This window comes from Limanda limanda, chromosome 18, assembly GCF_963576545.1.
Source record: "Limanda limanda chromosome 18, fLimLim1.1, whole genome shotgun sequence".
In the NCBI taxonomy this organism is placed as follows: Eukaryota; Metazoa; Chordata; class Actinopteri; order Pleuronectiformes; family Pleuronectidae; genus Limanda; species Limanda limanda.
The window spans coordinates 4,704,509-4,722,794 of NC_083653.1; the positions used below are offsets into that span (position 1 = coordinate 4,704,509).

At 43.7% G+C, this 18,286-nt stretch overlaps 1 protein-coding gene across 1 annotated transcript; it reads right to left on the reverse strand.

Annotated features, from left to right (window-relative positions):
* Nucleotides 1-70: 70 nt before the first annotated feature.
* Nucleotides 71-17,209, reverse strand: nudt14 (nudix (nucleoside diphosphate linked moiety X)-type motif 14). Its single transcript, XM_061092125.1, has 5 exons — nucleotides 17,122-17,209; nucleotides 7,189-7,232; nucleotides 3,393-3,457; nucleotides 2,070-2,394; nucleotides 71-580 (listed from the first exon to the last, which is right to left on the reverse strand). The coding sequence occupies exons 1-5, from the start codon at nucleotides 17,200-17,202 to the stop codon at nucleotides 331-333; spliced, it is 765 nt and encodes a 254-aa protein (XP_060948108.1). The 5' UTR covers nucleotides 17,203-17,209; the 3' UTR covers nucleotides 71-330.
* Between the last annotated feature and the right edge of the window lie 1,077 nt (nucleotides 17,210-18,286).

Consider the following 18,286-nt stretch of genomic DNA (forward strand, 5'->3'; position numbering starts at 1 on the left):
TTTTTAACAGATGGCACAGTAAGTAAGATAATTAACATACATAAAATAAAAATAAAAACGTGAAAAACAAAGTGCCAGAGACGACCAGCTATGGCAAATTTCTTTTTGAGGGAAATGATTAAGACCACATCAAATTTGAAAAAGGTAAACGGGACAAAACTTAAAGAAACCTGCCGGCCCCACGACGAGGGGCCCACCCTCCATCGTGTGCCACTTAGCAAAAAGGCAACAGAGGATAAAGAGCCATAAGGGGGAAGAATGGATGTGCTGGGCCAGTGTTTTCATTTAATTTGGAATAATTGTTTTGAAAGAAGGTTTTGTAAATACTAGTTACACGTTAGTTGAGATCTTGTACTTGGGAGACATGTTATTGTGGAACCAGATGAAGCTAAAAATGACGCCCATGGTTTTGGGTATACGCTCGTCGTAGGCGAAGGTCATGGCCTCGTGCAGCGGGACTTTGACCACCTCAATGAGCTCGCCCTCCGATGGCTCACCTCCGCCCGCGCCCACGCAGTTGTCATCCGACACCTCGGCGTAAAACAGGGTCTGCTTGGCGCCCGTTACACCGACGCCTGACCTGAAAAACACACAGGAGGAAAAAGGTTGGTTTATATGGATCCAGTATTTTAAGATAACATAGGGCTGGGTATTGTTTGTCCTAAAATGGACAGAAACCATCACCAGAAAGATTTCTTTAACTAAAAGTTTGACTTTTTCAAGTTTGTCCCACCTGCTAACATGGAGGAGGCAGGGTTTACGACCTATAGTGATCAATACACAACCGTGGACAATCGATGTGGACGTTATGTACACATTCTATGGGCTGGACAGATAGACCTCTCCCATTGTACATGTAGCGGGACTAAGATAGAGAGCTGGAGAAGAGCTGAAGGACTAATTCTGTCATTGTTTCTTTACCTTTTCACCAACAAGCCTTGAAGGGAACATTGTCGAATATGAAAGCCATCGCTCTCCATGTTTGAATAACAACCTTCAACACACGCCAACACTTTCTCTGCCGTGGAGACCACAGAGTGTTTCTCTGCGTGACCTCGGTTTGCCTGCTATTAGCAAAGAGCCTCATCTCGGCGTCTGCTCCTGTCGGAAACACCCCCATCGGGGTCGTGAGGGTGAAGCTGATACCCACCTACTTAACAGAGGCAGCCCACACATAACAGCAGCCATAGACGACACCAACAAAGCTGCAGGAGCCGTGCCGGTCAAATCAAAAGCAGAGTTGTGAGAGGTGTCTGTCGGAGCGGCCCAGGTGCTGCCGGCTCATGGGGGAGCTCTCGTCTCCCGACACTTTCAGCTGCCGTTTTCCCCGTCCGTTGTTAATCGAGTCCTGACAAAGATTGATGGTTTCGCCGGGTGCTTCTTTATCGGCTCGCTGACATAACCTCTGCACTTTGACATTTTCATTTTATAGCTTCCTCCAAAATACTGTCAGCCACTGACTTGAGGGTATGTCTTTTGAAACTTGATATATTTCCGCCAAAGAATTTTGAAGACTCATTAGATGATACGGCAGTGAAGCCAGAAAATGTGCAGTTAGACCTGCAATTCAACTTCTTGCATCACAAACTGTCTTGTTTGCTTATTGGCTATTGTTGGACAATGGAGGAGCAGGAGTTGGGTGCTATCACGCTGGACACATGGATCTACATACTGACAACTTCTGGAATCCTTCCGTCCAAAACAACAAACCTTTTACCTGCCACCAAGACTTGGTTGGAGACTAATTTTAAGACTCTAGAAAGAGGTTTTTAATGTTTCCTGGAATTGAACTTCACACCAGCAAACCAAAATATAGAAACAAAGTTGCAAAGGTAGGTTAGTTCTCCCTGAAAATATCTCAGGAAACTATAACATGACATTATACCAATTATACCAAATGGGTTCATGAGATAATAATTGTTATGGGATATGAAATCCAGAGAGAGTAAACTAAAGACGATATTTAAAAAACAATGAAAAAAGCATTGTGCTAAAACATCTTTGTCATGGGAATGACTTTTTTTTTTTTAAAGACCTCTATTTACCTCAGTTCAATACGAGCAGCTCACCTGTAAGACGTAATCCTCTTCAGCTTAGCGGCAGGTACGTCGTAGCCACACTCCTCCAGCACCTCTTGCCGGGCGATCTCCTCCAGCGAGAGGTCGGGTTTGTCCACCAGCCCGGCACACAGCTCGTAGGTGACCCCCGCTGAGGCCGGGGGAAACTGAGAGGAGCTCTCCCCCTCTGAGGCCGACTGGACCTCCTGAGGAGACTCGGGGGCCGCGGCTTCGGCGGCGCCCTCGGCAGCGGCCTCCTCGGCAGCGCCCTCCTCGGCTTTGTCAGCCGGCTGAGGCGGCTGCTTCTTGATCCTTTCCCACTCACACATGTATACGGCTGGTGGTAGAAAAGAGGGGAATTGTTATAAGTGGGTGGAGGCAAGAAAAAATGTTGGAAAATATAACTTTTGTTTCATCCATTTTGCCACAAACTGTGAAAAACATTGCATTTACAAAAATTTAAGGACATCATTAAATCTAGAAAGTCAGAATACTGAAAAATATATATAATACTGACGGATACGATTAAATCTACCGAATTACCATATGTACTGAGCAGTTTCCTGCTTTGGGATTGGGCTATTGTACTTTTATCATAATGCTTAGTGCAGAAAATCAGACGATTAACAAATAAATTAGTGAGAAAGCTTCGAAAATGTTGTAAGAAAATGCATGAAAAACAAATGAAACATGAAACAACAGATCAATCAACACAATCTTGCAAAAGATGTGAATAAAAATTAAGAAATTGGCTGTAATCAAGTTTTTTAGAAACGTAGAGAAATTAAGACATGAACTTTTGCCTTTGAAACTGACGTCTAACATAATAAAAGAAATTTAAAACATATATCATACAACATCCATGTTTCACAGTTTTCTGTCACCATGTACATTTGTTTTCTGGTATCAATAAAACACACGAATACATTGTACACTCCCTGTTGAAAACTCAATGCCATTCTTGGCTTGGGACAAACTGATTTCTTTCAGATAAAAGACATTTTCTCCCACCGCCAATGAGAGAGGAGAGGGAAAAAAAAATATATCAGTGCCCAGACTTCCTTGAATTTAGCTCAGTGCCGAGTGGAAGAGTCCCTGGTGACTCCTGACAAAGGAGGTTAGGCTGCTTTGTAACGGGACTTCTTGCAGTCTATTTATGAGTCTGCATTGTTACTCAGGGCCCAGTTGAATAAACATGGATTGTAATGCACTGCTTTTTTAGTGAAAGTGCCCACAGGATATACAACAATCTAGATCTGCGTCGGCGACAAGAAGAAAGTGAATACACTGTACTCAACAGGGCTCTTAGGGTGGAAGGGGGGGGCGGAGGCTTACCTGGACGGAACTGCTTGACAAGGACAAAACAATGAGAGGTGGTGTTGAAGATCAGCACTGATACACTGAGGAGAAGGGGAAAAAGTTAGATTAACATCATGGTCAAACAACAGCTACAATCCACCTTAAACAATATAACAACGATTTACTTTCCTCCAATCACCTCCTAATTACTTTCATTAGGAAAAGGTTGTTGGACAGTGACTCAAAACGGGCAGTTATGGTTTAAAAATAAAGTTCACATTTGCAGGGTCATAAAAGTTTGGGCTGGACCACACATATTCCCTTTGGACATGAGCAGATGATGAAACTTTCATCACACAGACCTTCATGGACACGTAGACGCAGAAAACACAATCGTGGCTTAAATCGGGTCTTAAAATATGACCTAAAATAAACAAAGAGGCTAAATTCCAACTAAAAAGGAAAGGAACAATCGATGAAACAGACCCCAGGAGTGAGTCACGCACGATATGACATAATTCAAGGAAAGAAACAATTGCAAAAACTCAAACTCAAGACCTAAACAAGTCTTCTTGACTTTATCTTCAGTAAATCATCTGGAGTAATCATGCATTACAACACGTGATCATTAATCTAATTCAAATAAAAATCGAAGTTTGAATGACCAGGCAATTAACTGATAAGCATCCTCATTGGCAGCCAGTGAATTGTGTACTTGCTCTCTCTCTTTGTGTGTGTGTGTGTGTGTGTGTGTGTGTGTGTGTGTGTGTGTGTGTGACTGTCGCTGCCAGTGGAGACTTGAGGCCCAGGGTCTGCGCTGGGAAAGCGGATGTGTCTGAGGCGGCAGGAAGCCCTGCCCTGTCTTTCCCATGGTGAAATCACAACTGGGTTCTAGCTGCAGCGCCAAGGATACTGATTTAATATCTATTTGCAATAAATACAGTTTATGTAAAGTGAAAGTCCACGGCGTGCCCTTCAACGGTGTGTAATAATGCCAGATAACTTGTCATTGTCTGGGCAGCTGCTGTCCAGTCGTGGTAAAAGCCAGTTCAACAACTTCCACTTTTACTCATTTAACACGTTTCTTTTGTCATTTAACCTTTAGTGAATTAGAGAGATTTAAATTGTCTGCTTGCAACAAGAGAGAAATGTTTCGCCTAAGATGCTCATCTAAAAGTTTAAAGTTTGCTCATTTACCAGTGTCTGAAACCTTATTTCTCTTGGTGGAATCAGGTGTGGAGTTTTGTTGTCTCCTTCAAGGAGACAACGTGCACCTTCCTCCTCCTTTGTACATTTGCAAGATTCAAAAGATTAGCGTTTCTATGGCGAGGCCGTGGAGGCATCACAGACTGGCCTTTCAGAATAAGAGTCAACAGCTGAGCCTTCAAGGTCCAACATCTAGAGCCAGTGACAGAAATATTATTTTAAAAAAGGTGCCTATCTGCTGCTGAATGTTTTTTTGTCTTGCCAGGTTGTGGCGATGATCATTTTGCTGAGAACAAGAGGTTGTGTAATACTCCCCCTGAGGAGCACTTCTTCATCTGGAGCAGACTGGAAGCAGCTAGCGGGAAGTGAACAGACGGACGAGCTGGGGCGTCGGAAGGTGTCGAACAGAAACAGCATCACCACAAGTATAGATAAAGTAATGTGGTAAATTTAGCCTGAAAGTGGACCACACACGCCCGAGGCATGGGAGCTGTCCCCGGAGGCATATCCTGGTCCTGTGGTGCTGTTCCGCATCATTACTGCTGTTCTACAGCTTCCTGCTGAAAGGGAATCTAATGGCTAAACCAAGAAGCAGGAGAAACACACGCTCAGGACTTTTCATGCACTGTTAAGCTTTCTCTGCAGCACTTCTGGCTTGACAGCAAGAAAAAAGAACTGGGTTATGGGCAGACATATGTGGAGGAGGACTCAAGTGAGAACAGGTTCCCGCCTGAAGACAATTACCAGAACTGTCTCATCAGGCTAGGGATGTAAAAACTAGTTCAAACGTCCTGTTACCGATTGAGCATTTCATGTAAATCCAAACTTATCCTAAAGTGGAATATCTGGCCGGATGAACGCTCAAGTTACTGAGGATGACACAGAGACTTCAAACTGTGCAAATGACTTCACCGTAAATTTCTTGCACTGCTGGCATAAAGCTAAACTCTCATTAAAAGTCACTTCCAGTAATAAACAAGCGTCCCTGTGCAAACACTCCCATAAACACATAGGTGTCGAAATGCCAAAGCACTGGGACTTCAATCTACATGTGTGTGTTTTTAGTTTTTTACATTCAGTGAAGACTTGTGACTGTGTCCCTCTAGATGTCTCGGCAAGGTCTCGGTGGCATTTCATGAGCAACATTTCAGGGTAAAGCCCGGAAGTTATCAACTAGCATCTCTGCTGTTATGGCAGTTCTGTTTGGCTTCATCAGGCTGTGACTTCTAGTGCAAACCCAAATCATTGAGGGACAGCAGTGGTGTTGGCTCTGGTCTCACAGGGATGTACATGTATCCAGGGTGAGGCTGAGATGTGGTGTGAGGTCGATGGCAAACAAATCCTTCCATGGAAGAGCTGGACTTTGGGGAATTTGAGATATTCTTGTGGATTATTGATAGAACGCGTGAACAGGAGTAAGCATGAAAGGGGTTAAAGGTGAATGTTTGTGAAACTTGCATGCAGATTTATGCCATTAACTTTGAGGAGGAGGATTCAATCTCAAAACCTTCAATGCAGCAGCTCACAAGTAACTGATCTTTGCAAAAACACAAAAATCAAGCCAAAGAATTGTTACCAAATTAAACATTTCCACCTTACTTTCACAACATCGTGACAGCCTCATGTGGTCTTTCCTCAAATCTGTCTTTCACATCTCTTTACTGGTTTGTCTTTATGTACGAAGCCTGCTGAGAAGGAACTGTTACGCACTCTTAACCAAAGAAGCAAAACAGACCTGCATCCATTCAATGCAGGCTAATGGGGAAATAACACATCGGCAGAACCTCCACCTGAGGAACAGCGGGTTGTTCCCATGGGCTGTATTCTTTTTACTGCCTTTGTCTCGGTGGTACCATTTTTCACAGGGACCTCTTCTTGGGGTCAGGGGTTGAGGGAAGAGGGGTTAAATGACCTGAGACTTACCTCAGGGCATTACGGTACCCTGGGCAAAACTCAAAGTGTAGTAACCCAGCTTTTGACACAAATGTGCGATGTTTCCCTTACAGTGCCCCGCCCCCCCTCCCCTGTGAAGCTTGGACATTCCCAAAGAGAATAAGGGGGGAGTAAGAACCCCGAAAAGACAAGGTCTGTTTGTGTTGACTGTGTGTTGACAGATGTATAAAAACAACATGAGGAGAAGATGATCATCAGAGCTTCAGGTGATAACTTGTTCCTACAAAACATCAACGTATTGGTTGATCACTTAATTTACTGCCTATGCCAAGGAAGCTTTGTTTTCATTGGCTTTTGTCTGCAGGATAAGTCAAAAAACGAGTACTTGTACACGCAAGTATTCAAACAGACATGTTTCGTCTTCTGCAGCTTTCTGACTTCCAAATCCACCACTGTAATATCAATCTACCGTTACTATGTCTTCTAAAGGGCAGATGGGCGATTGATTGATTGAGTGATTATTCAGGAGACCAAGTACAACCCTTCACTGGGAGACATGTTTAGTGCTGTATGCTTATTCCACATCCATCTGTCTCACGTAGTCCGAGTAGACTGGTTTTATTTGTTAGCCCATTAAGAAAAATGTTTTACTGTGTGTGTTTGTGTGTGTGGACACAAAGAGTGAAGAGGTGCGTGGCCTCCATTCAACAGTAGTGAACAAAATGAGTTTTACCTGTCATGGGTTTGCATGAAGTCCCAGGTCTTCTTTGTGCCATTCTGTAGGAAAGAATAACACAACAATTAACAGCATGAACCAACACAATACCGAAGATTGCAACCCTTTAACGATGTGTTTATTCAGTACTCCGGTGGCACCCGGTGTGCGACAGCTTCTCTCTCCCTTTGATGCATGCGACTTGAATGGCGGCATGTCAGTTGTTCTGATTTATTTCCTGTGTAAACACAACATCTATTCCATAACTGATGCTTGCTTGGGCACGCGAAAGCAATATCACGAGCCGCACCTAACAGAAACATCTCCGGAAGCACTGCATCACATAACGTTCTTAACTCTGACAACTGCATAGTTCAACATGTACAAAACTAAAGTGCATTGCTTGTGTAGTGTTTAAAACTTGTCATAAACATGAGGGGAAAAAACCTTGTGTGTTGTTCTTCCATCAGTTATAGAGCTGGTGTCACTGTGGCTTATAGGAAAACCCATTAACTCATCATCACTTTTAAACCTAAGTCATAAATTACTGGGCTTGTGTGAATTAAAACTAATTAAATTAGTTATTTTTTTAATTCCTAATATCTAATTGATGTTTATAGACCTCCCAGGTGTATTGTGGGTGATTTCTGGAAGCTAACTCGTCCTCAGTAAGAAACGGATGCACACTCCAAAGTATTAATTAGTAATAATTTTGTTGCAGGGAGAGATTCCTGATGACAAATTGCTGAAACACGTCCTGCAATTATTCAGCTTACTCGACAGAAGTGGTAACTAAGTGTTTTTATGCCCTTTGGTCAAATCAACAGTGCAAAAAGCCAAATACGCCTTCAGTAACTTTCCAGAGGCACGATCACAATGGAAGTGCCGATTCAGGTGTGAGCCCCAGTACAAAAGAGATCATGCAGGGATCTGAAATATGCAGCGGCACACGCACGGTCTGAAGTGTTGGCTCAACGACTTATAGAAAGTGTAAAAGGGACAAATCAGGGAACCGCCCTGACACTCAGGTTACTTTCCATTCATAACAGGTGAGGGAGGAACGGTACATACAGTTCAGGGAGCCAGTCTCCCATTAAGAAAAATCTGAATCACATGAAAGTCACAATCTAATTTCACTTTGTACAAGTAGCTCTCATCCAATGATGTATACATGTCTGCAGCTGTGGCTCAGTCTGCATGAAAGACCAACGACTGACTTCAGCCCTATTGGTTACTGGTGATCTAGAGAACAAAACCAGTTAAACATCTCTCTCCCATCTTTTCCTCTCAATTAATCCAAACTAATACGCTACTGGTCGTCTGAGGCACTGACACAGAAAATCATTTCACAGTATTCTTGTGACCTGCAGGGATTTGAGCTGAGACGCAGAGAACAAGGGAGTCAGAGACAAAATAAAAATCCGTCTCAATATAATTTGACTTTTAATGTTTTATCGTTTACATCAAAATCGGCAAAGACATACGAGTCAGAATGAATCATTAACTCAACACGTGTCCCTCTGTGCACATTACATGCAATATAAATATGTTAAAGTTGGCCTATATTTTCTATGCCTGAGGAAATATGGCCTTGATTCAAATTTAGGCTTCGTCTCTTCTCTTCTCCGCCTACCGGATCCGTCAGACACGTACAGTGGATGACAGATTTTACAACAAAAGGCTTGTTTCACCTACAATGGCCGTGCCCCCTCGTGTGCGAGTGAAGCTCCGCGGCTCCGCGAACACCCAAGAAATGGGAGGAGGTGAAAGTGGCCGGCTAATTGCACCGATAGAATCTGACATAATAGAGCTGGTGTTGTAGCAACAGGCTCCGTCGTGCCAAACAGCGTGGAGCTAGAGCTGCGACTGATGATGTTTAGATTTTCTAAAAGGAAAACACCCACGCGTGCAGGTTTAATTACAAATCAGCATTTTGGCAGGAGTTTCCTTTTTCCCCTAAGAGTTTCTGATGAGTGCAAATATGATTTATTTTCAGTTTAATACAAATATTACTAAAATAATTAGGGCTGGGCAAGTTAACTCGTTTCAATCGAGTTAACTCGATTCATTATTTTATCTCGCATTAACTCAGGTTTGATTATTTATTGTTTTATTGTGAAAGTCAGGCTTTTATTTTGTGAAAGTCTGTTGCTGACTGCTGCAGAACAGGAAAAAAGAAAATAATTGGCGGATAAACAATCGAGTTAACTCATCACTTGAGTTAACTCGATTAAAACGAGTTAACTTGCCCAGCCCTAAAAATAATATGTAGACTCGTAATGTAGCTCTCTGACACAACCTGATAAGAAACTGAGGAGTACAGGCTGTTGAAGCACATGAGCTTAAACTTACTTTTATAGTTTTCTTTATTAATTCATGTTTTTTTCTAATAAATTGACTATTATAAAAAGTCCCAGATCCCTGTTGTCGTTGGTTTTGTTCGACAAACTAAGAAAATTTGCAAATTCTCACATTTCAGGAGCTGTCCCACTAATGTTTTGTTTGATAAACGTCTTAAAAGAGCAATCGATTATAGCAATTGATGAATTAATTGGCAAATATCTTCAGCACGACACTTAACCTTCAAACTGTAGTATTCAAGGAAGCTCCGTTGTCCTGTGTTTACGTCCTTTCCTTCGGATGAACCCATAACCAGCTCCTTCCAACAACAAAGAGTTAAACAGCCTCGATATAAATCTGACTCACTCATTAGGTGGTATGATAATGAATAATTAACACTTTTACAAACGTGTTAGCAGTATAATACAGTCACAAGTGCACTTAAGGAGAACGGCTGGGGAAAGTACTTCACACACTTTGCTTAATTGTATTTCATCTTCTAATGGAGACGCGGTTCATCTCGATCTGTTTCCTCCGGGTACAGAAAGAGAAAGAGAGACGCAGCTGATGATGACAACGACTTTAAACCAAGTCAACAAACCGTCCAGCGACTGGTGCACGACAGTTCACCACCACACGGCCTCGATGTGAAGCCAAGCTAGAATAATGCTGCGTTCACGCATCATTAACTTTCCTGTTGTGATGTGAAACGAGAGCATGAAGCCAGAGTTTGTGTAGGTTTCATGCTATGGAAATATGAGATCGTCTTTACAGGCTTCAAATGCTGCGTCAGGATGAAACACTCGGAGAAGACTCCGGTGCAAACAAGGGGCTGGAATCCTAGTAAATTCATTTTTCATTAATTAAATGAATTGTACAATGCCAAAAAGAAGGGATTTGGTATTTTTTAATTTGCAATGTGAGAAATTAAAGTTGTTAAACAGGGACAAATATTCTGCCACCAGCTTTTGAAATGTGAAAATGTTATGTTCTTGCAGAATATAATCTGCAGATTATCCATTAAACGTCCTACCAGGTATGAAACTCTTGTTCAAACACTGAGAATGAAAAGAAAATTGAGCCATATTATTATTATATGATATATTGCTTTATATCATATCTTTGTAATTTAAACGCTTTTTGAGCGTTTTAACTTTTGGTCAGAATAATCCTGTGATGTTTGATTTATTGGCATTATATTTATTCAAATGAATCCTACTTAATCACTGAAGGCTTTAGCTGCAGCCCTCGACACGTAATGAAATATAAACTGCATCAATTAGGAAATTTGATTTATAGATGATGCATTTTGCTCAGCAGACAGCAAAATCCTGTCATGTCAACAAAGAGTGTGAGTCCTACATACATGTCATTCCTCCGCGAGGCTACGCCAGCCGCGCCCTCTCACTTTCCAACGATGAAAGAAGAACGAGTGCGGAGGCGTGTGTGTGTGTGTGTGTGTGTGTGTGTGTGTGTGTGTGTGTGTGCGTGTGTGTGTTTCTATGATAAATCACTTGTTACTGAGGCAGGGCGGCACTTTCTGCTCAGTGAAGAGTGCTTGTTGAATGTAGTGTGAGCCAAAGCTATTTTCCTCTGTCAATGAAGCTTTTACAGGTAAATTATGTGGTTTTTACTTTATTAAAAGATCCTTTGTGTCGTCCCTCCTCATAAAAAGCTCTTGAATCCCATCATCTGTCTTTGTCGAGGTCTTTCATGGGGACGTCAACACTTCTTCATTCTTTAAAATGTTTTATTCTTCCAGATTCTAATCCCTCACGTATTACAAACGCCAGAAACTTTTCCTGCTGTGCTCACATTAGCTTATTCAGACAATTCCCGGACATTTTTTATGAGGGGCCTGGCAAGAAAATGTCCAGAGCAACTAACTGGGAAAAACGTCCGGACACCAGTGTGTGTCTGGGAGCAGCTTGTGGCGGAGGAAAGACAACCTGGGGGATTCCAGGGAGGAGAAACTAAATGAAGTGGAAATAATAAAAAGCGCCAACAATAACAGAGACCTGAAGTTTGTTTACAGTAATCATCACTAAATATCACAAATAATTTGGCAAAGACGACAATTGCCTTCCTTTGAGGTAAAACCGCTTGGCATCACTGTGCCGCCACACACACACAAACACACACACACACTCACACACACACTCTATAGTATCCTGTCATCACTCACAGATGGTGGGGTTCCCCTCATTACTCAGGCCACTTGCTGAGAGAAGGGGGGCGGGTTCAGCTTGAATGGCCCAAGGGAGATGGGGAATCATGGCCGACATGGATTACGACAGAGAGATTAGCCCATGGGGAGGGAGAGAGAGAGACAGAGAAAGAGAGAGAGGGAGAAAGAGAGAGAGAGAGAGAGAGAGAGGAAGGGGAGCAGGAACAGGCTACACAGGACCTTGAAATTAATGTGGTCCCTCTGGCTTTGGGCTTCAGAAAACGCTCCTGTGTGAATGGCCATTGTAGGGAGGGATGTATGGTCTTGATCTTTTAGGTGCTTTAAGTCTAATCATCCCACACACACACACACACACACACACACACACACACACACACACACACACACACACCTCCCGTGCACACTACACTTTAAAGCTGGCAGCTGCAGCAGGAAAAGAAAAAAAAAATCAACTACCTCCTCAAATACAATAGCGCTCTTTGATTCTCAACGTGCGCTCTCCAGTTTTTTTTTGTTTTCGCTCTCTGGATTTGGCCACAGAGTGAGGCCTCTCAGCGGCCTCAACAAAGACACTATCATACCTGCATTACAACTAATGATCGGCACGGTCTGGTCGTGACAATGGCACCAGCACGTTGCACCTGCAGGAACCGATGGAGCTGAATTACAGGATCTGCAGGGACCTCTGGTGAAGTGCCAGGGCCGCTGTCAAGGACGCACTCTGCAAGTTCACGCCCACGTGACTGGGTCCTCCGGCGCAATCCAGAGAAAGCGTGTTCGCCTCAGATCAGATAAAGTCACTTTACATGTTACATGTCCCCCCCCCCACTCAGAGACAGTCCAACTGTCTGCAGCCCATTTCTGATTGAACCTTGTTTGAACACATCTGTCTGAAGCGCTGAAATAATTGAATAGTGATGAAAGGTTGGTTTGTTCAAACTTGTGCCAAAGTATCAGGGTTGGCCCAATGCTGAAATAGTGGATTTAGCAGTTGATTGATTTTGCATTATATTAAAATTGAATATCTTTAGGTTGAGACTGTTTTGAAGTTCTGGAGATGAGTTAATTGATAAAATGATTAGCATATTAGTCTATTAACTCAATAATCATCGCAGTTGTAGTCACAGTTCTCTTCGTTTTGATTTGTAAATGAGTTCTTAGTGAATCCAAAGACCGTGATGCTGTAACTAGGTAACCAACGTACTGTTTAATAGAATAACTGAACGAATATATCATGAAAATCCTGATTATTTCCCAGTAGCTGGTGGAGAGAGCTCTCTTCTTTTTAATATGTGTCAAAAAATGTAATATTACTATTATCACTTAGCCTAGAAACCTGAGCAATCAGCTCATGTTTAGTTCTCACGTTAAAAATTGAGATAAAAGTTCACTTTCCTTTTGTGGCAATTTCCTTCAGACAAGTTTTTTCAGGGGAAAAAGTTCAAAACAAGAACTTCAATAACTCACATTTACAACGGACTTTTATGAAATAACATCAGCTCCACTGAAAGTTAATAACTAAACTATCTCTGTGCCCTAAATCAAAGTGTGTAAACCATTATCTCTCCACATACTGAACGTCCTCACTCTCGTACAGATACGTGTCACTTCCATAATTCAGGGTCAAGCCGGTGAATAACTATTCATGAGGGAAAATTGGTTTCAATAATAGATCTCACTCTCATTGGAGGAGTGAGGGGAGGGGAGGGGGCGCACTGACTGTAAGATATACACGATAAATAATTCCAAAATGAATTATTCAAATCATTATAACGAATAAATGGGAGGCAATTATTCTGCTTTAAGTGTCGACCAGTGATTCAACGTGAGCACGAGGCAGCGGAGATGAGAGGGGCGTCCCGGAGTCAAGGAGGGAGAATCACCTGCTTTGTAGAGGGAGACCAGACACAACACCTGTAAAGACTAATGATGAGGAGAGCCTCTCACACATGGCATCTACTTAGAGTGTGTGTGTGTGTGTGTGTGTTTGTGGTGTGGGTCTGTGTGGACTCCAGTTAGTGACCAGTGGCCCGGCTGCAGATGTACTCATGCACGTGAGAAGGTTCAGGGGAAGAGATGATCCCCCGGTGCCACTGGAAAGCTTTTGTGTAGAGAGTCCATGAACCGACCTCTCCTGAGACACATGCTGGAGAGGACCAGGATGAAAGGGACGGAGAGAGGGACAGAGAGAGGGACGGAGAGAGGGACAGAGAGAGGGAGTCCACCGTCATCTCTTGAGACACAGGGTGGAGAGGATGAGAGGGATGGAGAGAGGGACAGAGTGAAGGACGGAGAGAGGGACGGAGAGAGGAACGGAGAGAGGGACAGAGAGAGGGACGGAGAGAGGGACAGAGAGAGGGACGGAGAGAGGAACGGAGAGAGGGACAGAGAGAGGGACGGAGAGAGGGACAGAGAGAGGGACGGAGTGAGGGACGGAGAGAGGGACAGAGTGAGGGACGGAGAGAGGGACGGAGAGAGGGACAGAGAGAGGGACAGAGAGAGGGACAGAGAGAGGGACAGAGAGAGGGACGGAGAGAGGGACAGAGTGAGGGACGGAGAGAGGGATGGAGAGAGGGATGGAGAGAGGGACAGAGAGAGGGACAGAGTGAGGGACAGAGAGAGGGACAGTGACGGACGGAGAGAAGGACGGAGTGAGGGACGGAGAGAGGGACGGAGAGAGGGACGGAGAGAGGGACGGAGAGAGGGACAGAGTGAGGGACGGAGAGAGGGACGGAGAGAGGGACGGAGAGAGGGACAGAGAGAGGGACGGAGAGAGGGACAGAGAGAGGGACAGAGAGAGGGACGGAGAGAGGGACAGAGAGAGGGACGGAGAGAGGGACGGAGAGAGGGACGGAGAGAGGGACGGAGAGAGGGACAGAGAGAGGGACAGAGTGAGGGACGGAGAGAGGGACGGAGAGAGGGACAGAGAGAGGGACGGAGAGAGGGACAGAGAGAGGGACGGAGAGAGGGACGGAGAGAGGGACGGAGAGAGGGACGGAGAGAGGGACGGAGAGAGGGACGGAGAGAGGGAAAGAGAGAGGGACAGAGAGAGGGAGTCCACCGTCATCTCTTGAGACACAGGGTGGAGAGGATGAGAGGGACGGAGAGAGGGAGGGAGAGAGGGACGGAGAGAGGGAGGGAGAGAGGGACGGAGAGAGGTAGTCCACCGTCATCTCCTTTGTGTGTTGAGTCCCTGAACCGACCTCTCCTGAGACACAGGGTGGAGAGGACGAGGATGAGAGGGACAGAGTGAGGGACAGAGGGAGGGACGGAGAGAGGGACGGAGAGAGGGACTCAGCCTCCATCTCACCCAGCCTCAGCCATCACAGGTGTTGGACTTGGTTCTTGAGTTTTGAGGCAACACAACAATAAAAGCTTTTTCGAATCATAATTGCAGTTTCTTTTATGTTCTCTCGCTTCAAGACATAAACACTGATTGGTCGACTTTCACTTCTTCAGTATCACCAGATCACGGCTGCATCTTTGATCTGTTTTTTGCTTTAAAGCACTGGTTTAAAAACCAATACAAGCTTCGGTCCACACCAGCAATTTAAAAGTGTGGCCGACAGGTGTATCAGTGATGCCTTTTCAAATTAAAACGTAGCCGTGTGGATGAAGCCTGAATAACAACGTGTCATCTCCTCAGTAAGATTTCAGAATGATTCTCTAACCCTGAGTTTCATCACAGCACTTCCTCTGTGCTGCTGTATTTTGGTTCTCGCCGGCTCTATAAACCAGGAACAGAGAAAACCGCACAAATATTGTGAAAAAGCTAAATTTAAATCCAGGCTGGACAGCTGCCTTTGTTTGGGTGAGCAAACATTTCTCACTTTGCTGGAGACCATCACAACACACAGGCATCCCACTCGGTTTCCTCCTTCTTCTAAAAACCCATTTTCAATGACCAATTCATACAAACTAACCAATGTGACATCAACAGTTCTAGGAGTTATTGATAACTTTCTATTTCCAATATGCAAAATGTAAATCCTGCTAAACACTGATGCATTTGTCAGGAATTGTGGCGCCTTCAGCCACAACAGGGCTTCCTCAACCTTGTTTGATTATTAGATGGATTATATGATCATGAAACTAGTAGTTGATTCAAATGACCAATTAGCAAACTAAGAAAACAAACTCAGTTCAATGCTTAATGAAGTTATTGAAGCCTACTACTCGTCAGTGGTGATGGAACTTCACTAAGCATTGAACATTTGCATTTGTCGTCAAAGTGATGACGTTGTTTTCTTTATTTTTAGTGTGTTGAGCTCTCGGCCACTGGTTTAAAACGGCTTTGAAGTTACGCTGGATCCAGTTAATGCTTAATTTCCTCATGGATAATTATCTAATGTCACTATAGCTCCTCCCCACTCTCTAGACTCTGGGTCTTAATGATGCTGTGGGCAGCGTTGGTTCATATCGGCACGGAGACGTTCTGGATTCACTTCCTGAACGATGGGAAAAAGTGGAAATAAGTCCGTCTTCATATACAGTCCCTGATTTACCAAAACCAAACTTTGTAATTAGAGACCAAATAGTTATTCCATCGGTTTGTCAGATTTAAGAAGGACGATAAGACAAAACTTTTGAAACACTTCTGGAGTCTCAGGGGTGAACAGTGTTGCAGCCAAATCCAACACACACGCTTTCGGACACTTGGAGGACACCAAAGACACAACATGGAGGAGTTTTGTGTTCTTACAATGTTGTTTTTGTACATTTGAGGAATCGAACCCCCATTTACTTCCGTTGTGTTGGATTCTGCTGCAACAGTGTTTACCTCCGAGACTCCAGAAGTGTTTTCTGGACTCAGTGTAGTATCTAGTAATTTCATGATAATATGGTTTTAAAACAAAAAAACACACATTTACAGTATTTAGGCTGTACATTTGTCCTTGCGATAAAAATTAGCAAGTTAGCTTAATGCAAACCTGATCTGTGGAGACCTCTGACACACACACACACACACACACACACACACACACACACACACACACACACACACACACACACACACACACACACACACACACACACACACACACACACACACACACACACACACACACACACACACAGCTAACGTGCAGCATGTGCTAACGTTTACGTGACGCTCTCCATCCCATTAGCCTCTGCAGCAATGTAGCCACCGTTAGCATGCTAGCTAGCTTGTAGCCAGCTGCCTGTTAGCCGAACCCTGGTGTTTCGCGTCAAAATATAAAAATAATAAAAATAAAATCACATTTGAACCATCGCCTGTGAAACCACCGTGAACCCAGCGGAAGTGACCTGGTCGCCGGCTGCAGTTCCGGAGGTCAGCGGGGTCTGAGGTCGCGGTCGCCCCCCCGTGTTATGCTAACGTGCTAGCCGCAGAATGAATGGAGGGGGAGGGTGGGACTAGCCTCCAGCTAACGGCTCCTCACCTGGTTGTAGCTGACCCGCAGCGGCTTCAGGTACTCGGACTCCGGGCACGGACCCACGTCGACGCTGGTGATCTCCTCCATGGTTGTCGCTCGGGGCTCCGGGGAGGTGGAGGCGGTGGAGGCGGTGGAGGCGGTGGTGGAGGAGGCGGTGGTGGTGGTGGTGGTGGCTCAGCGACGGTCACCGCACACTGACAGCGGAGGAATGTCTACGGGAGCCGGGAGAGGACACACAGGGGGGTGGGGGGGGGTGATGGTGTGTGTGTGTGGAGATGAAATCTGCAGAATATTCAAACCGCTGCATGACTGTGATCTGCAGAATATTCATGCATTAATCATTCATATTCACATTTATCATCTTTTAATTATATGAGACAGTTATTTATTTATCAGAATCAGAATGTATTTTATTGCCAAGTATCTTTACACCTACTTGGAATTTGTTTTGGTTGAAGATGCATACAATGAACATAGAACATAAAAACACAATAAGTACTACACATAAGAAAAAAAACAAAATAGAAAATAAAAATATAGAAAAGATATAATATAGTAAAGTAAAAAGTAAAATAAGATATACAATGCAAAACAGGAGAGCGTGCACAAATGTCAATGTGCAATATGCAATGTAATGTGTGGACTTGTGGAGAAGTGGTGGGATTAAATAAGTTTGTATATTTCTTCTCACTCCTTTTAGAAGATGAAGATTAAATCATTAAGTGTTTTTTTCTCTTTTTTTATATTTCTATGTTCAACAGAAATAAAAATGATGAATGCATTTCTTTTGGGTTCAATTGAAGAGAATATTTTTTTACTCTCTACCTTATTTATTTTTTCTCTTGCGTGCTGTCCAATTTAACGATGTTCTGGTGTTACACACACACACACACACACACACACACACACACACACACACACACACACACACACACACACACACTTACACTTACACACACGCGCACACACATATAGCATGCGAGAGAAAAAATTAATAAAGTAGAAAGTTAATATATATATTTGTCATGGTCAAACCCTTATGACAAAGATATGTAATTGGGACTTGATGTTTACTATAAACGTTATTATTAATGACTACAAGAGAAATACACAATGCAAATTAAGGAAACATCTTCATCAATTTGACGACACAAAAAGACACAACCTGCTG